The following is a 16,237-nucleotide window of genomic DNA, read 5'->3' as shown; positions in this document are numbered from 1 at the left end:
GTATCGCGAGGTATCGCCGTTCCTCGACCACCGGGAACATAGTGATTAATAACCGTGAACGAGCATTACGAGATTAGCTATGAACCACCCCGTGGCCGTTTTCAACGATCAATGGATCACGAGAAAGTTGATCGAGGTCTCCTATCATTTCAGAGCTCAGCGACTGCAGGGGTATCGAGGATTAGAAATTTGCGGATCATTTCAGCATTCTTTCGCGAGCACGCGAAAATTCCGTACATTTACTTTCACATTTCTACTTTGGATTTTTACGCCGAGAATTTATCTCGCAATCCTTAACCACAGACCTAAACTCGGAGTCACGGTGCACTGTGATTAGATACCTCGTTCCCAACCGGTATCGCTTAAACGAGTGAACGGGTTTCTTAAAATCCATCTGTCCGATATATGCACCAACCCATAGCGTATGACATGTCTCGGTCTACCCGAAAATCCCACTCGCTCCATTTTCTCTCGCTTTCCTCCTCCTAAGACCGATCTATCCGCGTCTTCTCCATCGTTTCCTCGACCCTTCGGAGGAACGAGCGATACCGAACAGAGAGTAAGTCTCGGCAACGCCGAATGTCCCACTCGGTCTAAATAACCTACGAGATTTCGGCGCTGGGTCTCGTGACCTAGCTCGACGTCCACCGATCAACCGGTATTTCCAGTAGACACGGAAATTCCTCGGCGTCGATCCAATCCCGCCTGTCCTCGACGATTACATAATTTCCGGAGAGTCGAGAAAGATATCCATCTGTACCCGTGTCTAGCACCTCGCTATGCCTAGCCTAACAGATGTCATTACGCGCGACGATGCGGGAGAAGAGAGTGATTCTCTGCAAGAATCCTCGAAGGTCTCGGACGCGGTCAATCTCTCTCTATCCTAAGACATAGTCGAAGATCCCGATCCCGAGGGTCTGGAAGGCGAACCGAGACGTCGTACCGCAATTGCACGCTGTCCAGGTAACTCTACGTGGCGTAGGAGCCGCATAAACACCTGTCGTGCAGCGGTGCGTAGAGAGCGAATAATGAACGGCTGACGCAGAGAAATCGTTCGCAATCTTGCGGCCAAGTGGTCGATCGGCTTCGTCGATCGCGATCCTCGATCGAATCCGCGCTGGAACAGCATTGGAACAGCATTGGAACAGCATTGGAACAGCATTGGAACAGGGACGTGTCCTTGCACGCGCGCGGTGTGCGCGTTATTACCGGTGCGTTTGCATGCGCGCGCGCGCTCGATCGACGTGTGTACACGCGCGGGCAAACATGCATAATAGCGCATCATTGGAAACGGGTGGACGCGTGTGTTGTATCGATTCATCGACGGAATTTTCGAGCTAGGCCAAACACCGGTGACTTCAGGAGCGTACAAAGGGCCGCGAGTCTCCGGGGCGAAGATGACAAAGGTGCCCGAACCGAGGCGAGCCGGATGTTTGCACGGAAATAATTCATCGTCCGTAACTCGGTCGAGTCGTCAGACGTGAATTCAGGTGACAGGAAGTAACCCCCTGCGCCCCTCGTCGGCCCCACTCCGCGCCCTCTTACTCCTGGTAATTCGCCAATGACTCTATGGAGCCTGGATTTTTGCGAGAAAATACGGAAGACACCGGCGTATCAGAGAAATCATCAGCGACGAATTATCCGCAGATTTTCCACCCCGACTCTGCAATTCTAGACACAAAGAGCAGAAGAGGAATCGAAGGATTTCGATAACGATCGATAAAAGGGCCCCTGGAATATTCCATCGGGAGTAATGTGGGATATCAGCGAGCTTCCTCGATAATTCACCACGTGAATTTTTTGATCAAAAATTGCTCGTGAAAGGAGAAACGGGAACAATGGCGGATGTACCGATCCCGAGCTTGAAATTATCACTCGCGGCCCTTCGAATATTAATCGACTCCAGGAACGAAACCTCAGCTGGAACGCGCGCGAGCGGGCTAGGTCTCCAAGTATCGCTATTACGCACACCCAGCCAAACACCTGTCACGAAAGAGCAAAACTTGGGCAACAAGGAGGACCAAAACTTCCCTCATTCCGCGCACACGTTCGCGAAGCTTGCGGAGCGAGGAGGACGGAGACAGCTGGTCGAAGCTGGAATAAGTATCGTCGCGAGCGTATCTGTTGTTCGGCGCAGGATCGCTTCGCGTGTAAACGATCCGCTCCGTGTGCACGCGCACACGCGCGAGCTATTCGAAGCAGCCCCCGAAAGGGGTACACGTTGAGGCATTGTCGACGCTTCTGCGCGACGAAACAATGCTTTATTCCCTAGACACCGGGGTCACTAGAGCTGTCTATCTAGAGAGGTAAGGTCGGGAGAGCTTACAACCATCGGGGAAATGCTCCTGTTTTCCTCGCCCGGAAGCACGATAATACGCGAACCCAGCCACGGACCCTACGTACCACTGCCGTGTTCCTTGGGATCGATTCCAGGCCCGGGAACCCGATGAAAAATGCAAGCTCGTAGCAACGCACCCTTCGCTTTGTCCCGAATCCTTTTCTACGCACAGGAATCGCCATTGCGAGAGTTTTCCATCTGATACAGACTTGGAAAATTCCGCGATAGGGTAAAGTTGTTTTTCCGACCTTTGAAAAGCTTCTGGGGACCCCCAGGAGGTTGCGATGAGATAAAATTTCTGGGCCCTACTTGTGCTTTCTTCCTACGATAAATGGACACACGATTGGTGGGAATTGATGATACGTTTCTCGTCCTGGGCCTTGCTAATGGACTCCTCACACTAAAGCCTTCTAACAGACGTTGCCTTAGACGACGGTACTTAGGTAGCGTAGGGACTTCTATATATAGGAAGTCGAGGGTGCACCGAAGACTTGCGAGAAACCTCGAACCTCCGCTCGCCATCTAGCGGCGAAAGTATGAACTTTGGTCGCTACAAGCTGTTCGAAAGATTCCCTATTGCAGGTTCTTGGAAAAGGTACTCAATTTTTAGAGAATATTCGTGTTCCAGGGGTGTGATGACTGCGGTTAACTCGATCGAGAGATTCGAGTGTCGATGAAGGAGATTTTGGACGAGTTCCAGGGAAGGTCGGGGATAAAGGACGATCCAGGATTCGCCGAATTAAGGGACGAAACGAGTGGTGAACCCGACACGCGTGCATTGTTCGTGACAATTGCTTGGCGCGAGAGCAACGAGAGGAATTAGGATATGATGAAACGGTGGTTGGGAAAAAGTGTCACGGATACGAGCGTAATATCGCAAATTTGTTGATGTTTAATTATTAGTCGGGTCTATAATTATGTTTGCGTTCAAGAAATTTCATTAACGCGTTCAACACGGGGCTAATTTTGTTTTACCTTCCACTTAGGCGGAGCGTAAATACGGGAAATCCGTTTGCGCGTAAACAAGAGACGGCGAGTAGAGAAAGAGACGGGAACCGAGTTTCCGTAATGCTGAAAAACGGCGTTTTTCGCGTGAAACGCTATAATAATATTTTTTAAATGCAACACCGGTTTTTGGGGATCCCCGAGTGAAATGGATCCACTTAATCCTATCGGGATCGAACAAGGGAGTAACGCAGGGCAGTGCTAATTCGGGTAATCGCGTATTTATTCTTCATACGCACACCTGGACACTGACATGTCTTATGGCTGACTGACTGGTAATTTCTGCAACGATTTCGAGGCGTGCGAAATATTTGAAAATTAATTTCTTGTTTTATACAGTGGATGGGTTAAGTTTTACTGCGATAATGTCTCAGAATCAGAATAACTATGCGTGCTTTCTAACTTTCACCGTTAGGTTTTTATTTGAATAACCAAAAACTTCCAGATGTCGCTAGAAGCGTGTAGCAACATAGAGCGGGAGATTAGAACTCTGTAACATAATTATTGTAGGTGTTGTAGTGAAAACTAAATAGTAAAGTAAACTCTACATCCTAGCGCTGTGGGGACAATTCCTTCATCTGCGTTTTGTCCTTTGTCTCCCGTTTTCTGTACACGTCTTGTGACCTGCGTGGCCCTAAACTGACAAGTTCTAACTGTTCGCCTGTTTAATAAACGTCTATACAGTTTTTCCACCGTTTCCAGTGACTACTATTTCTTTGCGGTACAACACCTTGACAGTAGGGATCAAAGTGAAGCTGCTACTGGAGTGTAGCGATCATCGTTCACATTCTCACCACTAGATGGATTCTGACTTCGAGGACCTTTTCGCAAGTCCTCGGAAAACCTCCAAATTCTATATATGTATAACATCCCGTCCTTTCAATAGGATCCCAGTCTAAGGCAGGGTCTGCTAAGGTAGCCATATCGATGAGTCCACTAGCAGGCCCAGGACGAAACGCATCTCTTCCTTTTCCTATCGTCACTTCTAGCTACACCACCACATTGAGGGTACCTGTGCCAGCCTGGCATCAATAACCATGGGGGAGGACCCCTTACAATTTTATCTCTATAATTATATCGTGTTTCTTAATTTTTCTATTGTAAATTAAAATTACTGACTAGTAGGCTCGGGACGAAACGCTCATCCCTTCCTTCCCCTTTCATCCCTTCTACCTGCTACTCTATCATAGCATAACGACCACGGAGATAGCAACAGGCAGCACCGTAGGAATCACCGAAACGACCAGGACTTCATCATCGTGGGGAGGACCCCATAAAATTCTATCTCTATAATCGTATGACCATGGGAGAGGACCCCCAAAAGAGAATCTTCGACTAGACTTTATCAGACGGCTATGACTATAATTCGACGAACTATCTTCGCAACTCGACAACTGTGACACTCGTTCTGCAAGTCTTGCAACTATGACACTGTGTATCTTTTGAACTCTCTTTACAACTATTATCTCTGACCACTATCTTAACATGTTGTTAACTGCCTTAACAAATATCTTTCTTAATTTGATGTTATACGTGTGAGTGCACGCGCATGCAGCGAGTGTATTCTGACGCGATATAGCAACGTGACTGATATTTGCTTGTCAGACAATAAAATCGCTTAAGCAGAATGGATTAGCGTTCGAAGGGGTCAACAGAAGCGATTGCGACTCGGATTAAGCAATCTTCGCTCGCCGAGGCTCGCTCGGCTTTCACTCGAATTCGATTACTATTAAAAGTATGACGATTCGAAACGTAATTTCATATTTTCCCAGGCTGAGTAACGTTTCATTAGTAATACTCTCGCGTTCCGATTTATCCCTAACGCGATTCTGTACTTAAACGTATATTTATGGTGTCGGAGTCGAGGAGGATCCAACTGCGAGAATAATTCACCGTCGATGAAACGGATATGTCAATTACGTAGACCCCGGAACTTGAAAACGTAATTCTACTTTACATGCAAATGTCAAAAGGTCCCATGAAATATTTAATTCCATCCGTCTACGAAAATGAATTTTATAACTGAAAATAAAAATGAATTATTCCTTACGTCGACACGAGTATGCTCTTCGCGTCGCGTTATTAATTCACGTTACCTTGCTTTATCATTATTCGTTACTTAAAAAGGCTTCATTTGCGCTGACAAGAAATTCACAGACGCGTGTGCTAGAAAGGTCCAGTGTTTCTGTGACAATTGTCTGACAACGTGTATACCACGTTGTTAACGATTCTGCGACTAAAACATTACGACGTGCGTGGCACGTCTTTCCAGGGTAATTGGTTAATTTCTATTCCTAGCCTCGCGAGGGCTGGTCGCGGTGGGTCAAAGAAGACCCCTAGACCGCGCGGACAAAAGTCCTCACCAATGATATACCATATCGATCTATGCAACGATTTTTCGACACAACATCAAGGACTATGAAACAAACACAAATATATAAATATAAGAATAGTAGGTTTGATAGTGAATGCAAAGGAAGACTGTAACGTCTGAAGTGTGCATGGAAGGACGAGTGACCACGTGCAAGGATCGGATGAACGGAATATTTATGACTTATGGAATGCAAATGAAGTGTTTAGGGTACGTGCCCACTGAGAGCGAGGCTATGAGAAATACCTGATTGAGAAAGGAAGCATGAGTATGAAAGAAGACAGAATGCATGGTTAACCCTTTGAGCGCTAGGAACGCATATATGGGTTCTCACACAATCGTTCAATCTGGGCTACGAACGCTGTATTATAGTTTTATGAAATAAGAATAAAATAAGAAATTTCAGTCAGCATACGCTTGGTCGTAACAAGTGGGGGGTCTACAGCACACTCGGCGCTCAGGGGGTTAAAACGAGGGTGCAAGAACTGTCCTAGGACAGTCGAGGTTTGAAAGACAATCGGTTAGAGTCGAATTCTTTACGAAGTTTGAAGAAGAGTCGATATGTGAGTGAATTGCGTGATCATAGTCCAGTTATTAGTCTAATCTTCCAGTTTGTACTTTACTCCTATTAACACTAGAACTACCAACCCAGTCAAAATGACTGGTTCCAGAATTTTCCATTTTGCAATCACCGAGCACATACATCTGCTTTAAGAATAAAATTGGTATTAACTCGTATTAAGAAAGAACTGTAATCAATATATTCGCTCATATCCATCGTACCGCTGTTAATTACTATAATCTACGCACGTTATAGTTAAGTACGCACTAAAGATCGATAATTCTAGTGTTAAACAACATTTCTTATTCCTTACATTCGCCAATCAAAGCACATCCCTATCTAAATTTTAAAACCTCTACGTAGTTGAGGAAATTAGTCCATTAAGTCTAGCGAGTAGTCTAATCTAAGTCTAATTAGTCCAATAAGTCTAGAGGGGCTCGAGAAACGTTTCAGAAACGCATCGAAGACAGGATCATTCCCGTGTTTACAAACGCAGGGGGCTAAAATTGGCGATTCTCTGTTCCCCGTTCAGGAATTTTGTTCTACGCGTTACTTGGCCGGATAACGAGAACGAGACTGGAGGTCGAAGAGGGAACAACACGATCCAGATATCACCAGTTGCCTCTCTTATCAGCCTATTACGACAGTAATAACGTTCTTGATTTCACCGACTTACGGATCCAAGCCTAACATCATTACGACTCGCGCGATACAGTCGATCAGTGCCCAAAAATCCGAGTTGGAAAATCTGCGCGAACAAATTTCCATACAGATGGCGCTTCCTCCCCATTAGAGATCTCTGGCGCGAGGTCCGGGCAAAATTTCGGTTATTTCAAGCGATTCGACTAATTGCTTTTCTCTCGGTGCTTTCGATGGACGGGAACTTTTGCCGGTTCAGAAGGGATTGCCGCGGTGAGAGAAAGGCACTATAGAGTTTCTGTTTTAAGTTCGGAAATCGGTTTACGAGATTTCGACGGATGAGAACACGTGCGAGGTTTGAACTCGCCGCTCGCCACGGAATCCCGGATAATTAGGAGTCGCTACTCGTTCGTCCGCCATTTTGATAGTACGGAAAATTTCCAGTAGAGGTCTCGCCTGAGTTATTAAAGTTATTAAAGACTTCACTGAAAAATCAAAGCAAGCGTCTGTCAATGCAGAGCGCACCTCAAATTCGACGTTTGGCAACCGTTTGGTTGGTAATTGGGACTTATTTCTCGCCTCTGTCGATCAGCTCGCGCGATAGTAACCTTTGCTCGCGATCGACGAGAATCGATAACCTCCGCGTCCGTCGCGGTCCGCTTAAAATATGCGAGATCGAAAAAGCGAGTGACCCAGTTAATCGGGATGGTTGGATCGCGTTTAGGAGCGATAATTATTCGAACGCTCTAGTTTGCCGGGCAACACTTGACTAAGCGCAGAAGACTTTCCAACGTAAACAGCATGGAATACGATGTCCGACGTTTTCTTTCTCGAATAATTATTTTAATAACCGCGCGGCGCGGTTATTAACGGAGAAAGGATTGTGATGGAAAATAGCGACTCACCGTGGGCTGACTTTCTTCAGCTCGCCTAGCGTGGGGTTGTACGAGTGATCCTCGCCGCTGATCCTAGCCACTCCTTCGTACACACTAACACCGTAACTCTTCACCACGATATCCACTAAATCGGGGAAGCTGTCGTGCACCTCGGTCTTCTCGGTCCTCGAGTCTCTAGCCTCGCTACCACTCTCCTTGGCACTGTTCTGCGTCGTGCCCGACACGTCCCCGCTGCTCTGCTCCTTGCTGGCGTTCAGTCTCTGCAAGAACTTCCGTCGAAAGTTGTTGTAAATAGTGTCGGTGTTGGGGTCGTCGCCGACTCGCACGCGACCGTGGCTAGGCACCAAATGATGCCCGCTGTACCCCAAGTCCATCTGAAGGTCCATCACCAACAGAATAGTAAACAATATCGCGAACGCGCTCAGACCGAGCATCAGTTTGTCGCGGATTCTTATCATCCTGATGGTGAACCTCATCTTTCCCTCGTTCCAACCCTGAACGACCTTGCACTCTTTAGACTTCACCCTCTTCTTCTTCGTCGGGGGTCGTGCTTGACCCTTGCTCCGAGTCTTCCCGGGAGTTGGATCAGTGGCGATCAACGAACGGCCAGGTTGCCGAGCATCGTGGTCGTCGTCGACGTGATCCAATTCGCCGAGGTTCACGCGGATTGTCACGAGATCCGAGTCACCGAGAGCATCGTTCACCGAGGTAGACTCTATACGGAGACCGGGACAGACACGTGATCCGTGGGACGGCTCGTGAACGGGCGTCGAGGGGTGACGAACAGTCGGCTGACCGTAGCTCGAGTTCTCGTCCAGCCTGTTGGCGACTAGTCGCTGTTTACTTTGCTCTTCCGCAGGCTCGCGGTCTCGCGTCTCCGCCGCGTCGTCCCCACCGCTGGTCGCGAAATTGGCGAGTTTGCATTTTACGTGCGACGTAGCCGTGGGTCGCGCGTGCACTTGGTCGCCTCGTATTCGCGACTTCCTTGCCGGGACGAGCTTATCGGCTGACCCGTCCCCGTTATCGCCGCTCCACTCGAGCCTCGACGACCTCTGAACTTGCCAGTCGTCCGGCGGAGGCGACCGTTTCGCTTTCCACGATCGCCACTCTACCTTCTTCCGCCACTCCGGCGACCTTGACTGCTCCCAGGCGGGTCTCCGCTGGTTGCACGCGGACCTCGCGTACCTCCTGTGAGCGATGGGCGAGCAGTCAACTGCCACGGAGTCTATGGAGATCTTCGAGATCGGGAAGCCTACCTGGAACTTGTGGTGGACCTGCTCGATCGCGTGGAACAGGCTCTCCTCGCTCCAGGACCTCCTCTGACAAGGTTGAAGAGCCTGTAGAAGCTTCGTAGACTTTTCCAAGCGTCTCCTAACGAGCACGCGTTGCTCCAGCAGCCTCAGATTGTCCTCCGTTCGAATGAGTTCCTCGACGTCCTCCACCGAGACGCTTTTAGACGAATCCTCGTCGTCGATCGAGCGAATCACCGAGATCCTGTTGGAGGAAGCGTGGCTAGGTGGAGGCTCGTGATTGTTCCCTTGGACCTGGGGTTCCTTGTGCACCAGCAAGAAATCGTCCTCGATCAGCTCCGCGGTGGGACAGACGACGGAGACGCGGATGTCGGTGGACTCGTCGGGATAGAAACTTTTGAAAGACTCTTTACCCACGCAGTCGACTTCCGGCGGTTTCTTCTTCGACTTCTTTCTGCGGACCGGCGGCTCTGGTCTCTGCTCGTCGTTAGGCAGGAACTTTTTCCGCAGAACCAGCGGGCTCTTTTGAATATTCCTCACCAACCTCTCGCAGCCTTCGGCTATATTGTCCTTCGAGCTTCTGACGAATCTTTTCAGGAACGAGTCGCTCTTGTGCAACTTGGCGCGAGCTTGTCCTTGCTCCGCGAGGGCCTTGGGGTCGCCAGTGTCGAGGCTCTCCTCGCCGGGCTTCCTCGCCTTCTCCCTGAAACCGAACTTGAACCTAGGCCTCTCCGAGTTCGCGGACGGCTGCACGCGATCGCTCAGGCTCTGCTTGATCCTGCCGGCGTTCCGTCGTGCCCTGAATCGCCGATCTCCACCCGCTGTCTTCGAATGTCCGGCGGCTTGCACGTGTCGTCTCCTCTGTGCAGCCACTTCCGGGACATGTCCTCTCGTCCAGAGTTCCCCTCGATCCCCAGACGCGACGGAAGCTTGGAATGTCGGGCGGGAATGGCGAAATTCGTGCGAGGTGTCGCGAGTACCGACGTCTTGGTCTGCTTCTCTACGTGGCTGACAGGCTCGTTGCTTCTCTCGCGGCTTCTGTTATATATCGAACGTGTTTCTGGATACCGTCAGCCTTTCGATTCCTCCGCGCCGCGGTCTGCAAAATAAACGAAAGCCAGGCGTTAGGTGACTGACCGGGGAACCAAATCGCGTTTCGGATCGAGGAACAAAGTTCGCGGAAAGTGACGTTCAAGAGTCCTTCTCTTTGAACCTATAAACCTCGATAGATGGTATCTGGTTATGCAAATACGATAGATCCCACGGTTCTCGGAGAGTCCCCGCTGTTTGCCAGCAACTAGCCAGGTAACGAGTGTTGGACGAAACGCGCGGTTATGCGAGACGAAACGGAGGCAATTATATCCCAGAGGTACAGGCGAATTCGATAGCGAATTCGTGCAGGACAGATGGGAAATCCGCTGGCGTAAATCCACCGTGCTTCTGCAGCCGGTTATCGCGGAAGGCCGTGGAATATCTGGAACGCGGACGGGGAACGTTTATAGCCGTAAAGATGTGGCAAAAAGCGAGGCTATTGGCGCAGAGAGACGGTGCTCGAGGAAAAGCCCGGCGAAACCATCGAAGGAAACCCGACGACCATCAACCCCCGCGAACCGTTTCGATCGTCTAAAAATAAATCAACGCTCTATGGTATAATAATAGCGGTGCTGCAGCCTTTTTATCGAATTCCCTATGCAGGTGCATACACACGAGATGCAGTGGGTCAAGGTGGGGCCTTTAAGGGGATGCTCCGAGGTGTGGGTGGCCGTGCCGGCTGAAAGAGGAGAGATATCAACTGTGAAATAGAGTGACGGTAATGGCGTGCTTCGTGTTGCGAGAGTGGCCATTACAGTTATCGCAAAAGTCGCGTCATAAAGGCGATGTGGTGGGAGAGGCGCACCGAGGATGGCCCGGAGAGAGAGAGGGAGAGAGAGAGAGATCGTAAAGGCTCCTTCCTTTCCTGTCTTTTATACCGAGGAAACATCGTTGCACCGAACAGAACCGCATAATTTAATATCTCGCATCGACCTGCATTAAGTTCAATAACCGGAAAAGGGAGCCAGCCGAGGGGTGGTTAACCCTAAGAACGAAATTCGACGGATCTCGATTATTAAATCGAACGCTTCGCGGACTCCCGAGTCGGCAGGCTCCACTTAGTTACCACCCCTCCCGTCGTCGAGTGTTTGATCCTCGGGAAAATTCGAATTTTGGCCCGACAGTCGTGTCCATATTCCGATTGCCTCCGAAAATAATTCGCCACAATAGCACTGCCTCGTAATTTAATTCTCTCCAATGGAGAATTTACCTGACTTCGTGAACCTTCTATTTTCCACCTTCTTCGCCTACTTCGCGCGAGATATTAACGGCAAACTAAGTCCATTACCTTCGAATTAAATGTAACGAAAAATACGCGATAAAATTTTCATTTATCGCGATATACACCGTCGCGAAGGAAAGACATATACGTGTATTTGTGCTTAATTACCACCCCTATGGCTGTCGAGTGTTCGATTCTTCGCGAAATTGGAGCTTCTGGACTAATTATAATAAGTATACGTGAATCGATTACTTCCAAAAAAAATTCACCACTATCGAATTTCCTCGAAAAGATAATTTTCTCCATTTTGAGTCCCTTCTGTTTTTCATCCTCCCCGATTATTTTCAGCGAGAAGTTAGTGGCAAACTAAGTCGATAAACTTGGAATTAAACGTAATGGAAAATATAGGATAAAAATTACCTTTTATCGCGATATATACCCTCGTGAATAAAAGATATATATATATTGGAATTTTTTTATTAATTGTCGTATCTATATACCGATTACTTCCAAAAATAATTCGCCCCTATCAAACTCCCTCGTAATTCAATTTCCTCGAATGGAAAATTTCCCCCATTTAGTGTCTCTTTTATTTCTCACCCTCCTCGATTATTTTCCGCGAGAAATTAGTGGCAAACAAGTCGATTAATTTGGAATTAAACGTAATGGAAAATACACGATAGAATTACCCTTTATCGCGATATACGCCATCATGAATAAAAGATACATACATGTATTTGTGCTTAATTACCACCCCTATGGTTGTCGAGCGTTTGATTCCGTATGAAATTGGAATTTTAGGAGCAATTATCATATCTATATACCGATTGCTTCCAAAAATAATTCATTACTATTGAACTTCCTCGTAATTTAATTTCCTCGAATGGAAAATTTACCCCACTTAGTGTCTCTTTCATTTTTCACCCTCCTCGATTATTTTCCGCGAGAAATTAGTGGCAAACAAGTCGATTAACTTGGAATTAAACGTAATGGAAAATATACTATAGAATTACCTTCTATCGCGATATATACCCTCGTGAATAAAAGATGTGTACGAGTATTTGTACTTGATTACCACCCCTATGGTTGTCGAGTGTTTGATTCTGTATGTAATTGGAATTGTGGGACCAATTATCGTATCTATATACCGATTACTTCCAAAAATAATTCGCCCCTATCAAACTCCCTCGTAATTCAATTTCCTCTAATGGAAAATTTCCCCCATTTAGTGTCTCTTTTATTTTTCACCCTCCTCGATTATTTTCCGCGAGAAATTAGTGGCAAACAAGTCGATTAACTTGGAATTAAACGTAATGGAAAATATACTATAGAATTACCTTCTATCGCGATATATACCCTCGTGAATAAAAGATGTGTACGAGTATTTGTACTTAATTACCACCCCTATGGTTGTCGAGTGTTTGATTCTGTATGTAATTGGAATTGTGGGACCAATTATCGTATCTATATACCGATTACTTCCAAAAATAATTCGCCCCTATCAAACTCCCTCGTAATTCAATTTCCTCTAATGGAAAATTTCCCCCATTTAGTGTCTCTTTTATTTTTCACCCTCCTCGATTATTTTCCGCGAGAAATTAGTGGCAAACAAGTCGATTAACTTGGAATTAAACGTAATGGAAAATATACTATAGAATTACCTTCTATCGCGATATATACCCTCGTGAATAAAAGATGTGTACGAGTATTTGTACTTAATTACCACCCCTATGGTTGTCGAGTGTTTGATTCTGTATGTAATTGGAATTATGGGACCAATTATCGTATCTATATACCGATTGCTTCCAAAAATAATTCATTACTATTAAACTTCCTCGTAATTTAATTCTCTGGAATGGAAAATTTCCCCCACTTCCTGTCTAAGTCGATTAACTTGGAATTAAACGTAATGGAAAATACACGATAGAATTACCCTTTATCGCGATATACGCCATCATGAATAAAAGATACATACATGTATTTGTGCTTAATTACCACCCCTATGGTTGTCGAGCGTTTGATTCCGTATGAAATTGGAATTTTAGGAGCAATTATCATATCTATATACCGATTGCTTCCAAAAATAATTCATTACTATTAAACTTCCTCGTAATTTAATTTCCTCGAATGGAAAATTTCCCCCACTTCCTGTCTAAGTCGATTAACTTGGAATTAAACGTAGTAGAAAATACACGATAAAATTACCTTCTATCGCGATATATACCCATGTGAATAAAAGATGCGTAGGAGGATTTCCAATTAAGAAAGGTATGGCATCGGGCGGTTCGTCCCACGATCCTCCGCAGATCTTATCGTGCATTGGAATTTGCCTTCTATCCTCGACAAAGTATCATAACAGCGAGTCGGACGACACGTTCGTCGATGAAATAGAATAACCCCGATCGAGCGGCACGCTAGCGGAATCTCGTGCAAGTAGAAGCAACGAGGACACGTGGCGTATTACGCGGGGGCCAGGTTTTATGGCGGCACTCTTTTACGGGGACAGAAACGTCAATGGCCCCGGCTATCTTTATTATCGGCCAAGAACACGCGGAATTTCAATGGCGCATTGATTCTCCGGCTGTATCTGCCAGGCGAAGAGTTGCTGCAGGACGTTTCGCCTGCGACCCGTTCCTACTACGGATGCAAGAGGCTATTCAGATCAAAGATTCCAGGGAAACACGGTTTTCCAATCGTTTCGGAGAGACACGATGGAAGAAGGCTACGAATGGACGATAAATCTAGGCAGACCTTTTTCCTTTTCTCATAGAGACACTTGAGCTATGATTTAACACGTTCACTGGCACGCAGTTTTATATGGTGCGTTCAGGGGGCCATATTAACCCTTTGCGCTCGACGATTTTTTGGCTAAAGAAGGCTACGAGTTGAAAAATTTTCTGCCATAAGGCTGAGAAGAATTACCTATAAAAGGAAGGTTAAACGACCCGAAATTAAAATAATAGAACGGAAGAATTTTGAGTACTTTGGAATACCAATTAGAAGTCCTTCGAGCACATACATGTCAACTACTCTGAACTACGATTTCCATCGAATAACAACAAATTATTCCTATGAGAATTTTCCATAAAAGGAAGGTTAAACGACCCGAAATTAAAATAATAGGAGAACGGAGAAATTTTGAGTACTTTGGAATACCAATTAGAAGTCCTTGGAGCATATACATGTCAACTATTCTCTGCTATGATTTCTTTTAAACAACAAATTATTCGTATGAGAATTTTCCATAAAAGGAAGGTTAAACGACCCGAAATTAAAATAATAGGAGAACGGAGGAATTTTGAGTACTTTGGAATACCAATTAGAAGTCCTTGGAGCATATACATGTCAACTATTCTCTGCTACGATTTCTTTTAAACAACAAATTATTCGTATGAGAACTTTCCATAAAAGGAAGGTTAAACGACCGAAAATTAAAATAATAGAACGGAGGAATTTTGAATACTTTGGAATACCAATTACAAGTCCATCGAGCACATACATGTCAACTATTGTCAGCTACGATTTCTTTTAAACAACAAATTATTCGTATGAGAATTTTCCATAAAAGGAAGGTTAAACGACCCAAAATTAAAATAATAGAACGGAGGAATTTTGAGTACTTTGGAATACCAATTAGAAGTCCATCGAGCACATACATGTCAACTACCCTGAACTACGATTTCCATCGAATAACAACAAATTATTCGTATGAGAATTTTCCATAAAAGGAAGGTTAAACGACCCGAAATTAAAATAGGAGAACTGAAGAATTTGCAATAATTCGGAATATCAATTAGAAGTCCCTCGAGCACACACATCCATATGAACCACTTTCGTGAGACCAGACACAATTTCTCTCTCAAATAAAATTAACCCTTTGCACTCAACGATTTTTTGGCTAAAGAAGGGCACGAGTTGAAAAATTTTCTGCCATAAGGCTGATAATATTTTCTGAGCAGTAAATAAGAAATCGCATAATAATTAACACGTAGAATTATTTAATTTGGATATCTCGCACACTGTTACATTATTTTAAATTTGATATATTAATTAACTCTATGCACTCGACGATTTTTTGGCTAGAGAAGGGTAGAAATTCAAAGATTCTTTATTTTTAAAAAACTGACGATACTTTTCTGAGCAGTAAATAAAGAATTGTATAATAATAGAATTGCAGAATTATTTGATTTCGATACCTCGCACACTGTTCCATTACATTAAATTTTCTATATTAATTAATATCGATCTTCCAAATTTTATGAAATGGTTTTATAAATTTTTATAAATTTTAATTTATTTAATTTGCGGCATTGTACTTATAATTATTAAAATATAGCTTTAAAGTAAGAATGAAATCTACGCCAACTTAAAGGCATTAAAATAGTAATTAATAAAATAAAATAGTAAAGGTATTAAAAATATATTCTTAATCTTCGTACCAAGTATATACACGTACTTGGTATTCCTACGAGTATCTACAAAATAGTCGGTAAATAAAAATTAATTAGAAATGAACTATCCGACACGTTACGATATTCATGTACAAATTCAATCGAAAATCGGTCCATCTCTATCAACCTCCGATACAGAAGGATCCCACACGTCATGAATTTTTCATAGCAAACTTCGCTCTGACACGAATGAAAATCATACGAATTCTAAAAACTCCTGTAATTCCCTTCCCAACGTAACAGTCGATTTAATTAAAATTAAACGCATAATTTCTCATGCATATTTTCGTGTAATTAACACGCTCACTGCCGGCGTTACGAATTTTAAGAATTTACATTTGTTTTATCTCGACCATTTTTTGAAAATTTCAACAACCTTAATAATATGCGCCATTTTTCTTTCCAATTTGC

General features: G+C 45.1%; 1 protein-coding gene and 1 long non-coding RNA gene across 4 annotated transcripts in view; both read right to left on the bottom strand.

Moving 5' to 3' along the window:
- The window catches only part of LOC108552746 (extracellular serine/threonine protein CG31145), a 104,875-nt gene extending 95,000 nt beyond the window's left edge, over nt 1-9,875 (bottom strand). The window contains exon 1 of the mRNA XM_017907402.1: nt 7,821-9,875. Within this exon, the coding sequence (XP_017762891.1) occupies nt 7,821-8,287 (467 nt within the window). The 5' untranslated portion in view covers nt 8,288-9,875. The remainder of the gene's footprint in view (nt 1-7,820) is intronic.
- A 4-nt stretch (nt 9,876-9,879) lies between these two features.
- Nucleotides 9,880-16,237, bottom strand: part of LOC108552747 (uncharacterized) — a 104,488-nt gene continuing 98,130 nt past the window's right edge. For all 3 annotated transcript variants that reach the window (XR_001890584.1, XR_001890585.1, XR_001890586.1), the window contains one exon: nt 9,880-10,160. This is a non-coding gene — a long non-coding RNA (uncharacterized LOC108552747). The remainder of the gene's footprint in view (nt 10,161-16,237) is intronic.

This window comes from Eufriesea mexicana, unplaced genomic scaffold, assembly GCF_001483705.2.
Source record: "Eufriesea mexicana isolate 0111107269 unplaced genomic scaffold, ASM148370v2 scaffold7917, whole genome shotgun sequence".
Lineage (NCBI taxonomy): Eukaryota > Metazoa > Arthropoda > Insecta > Hymenoptera > Apidae > Eufriesea > Eufriesea mexicana.
This window is presented reverse-complemented; position numbering and strand designations above follow the sequence as displayed.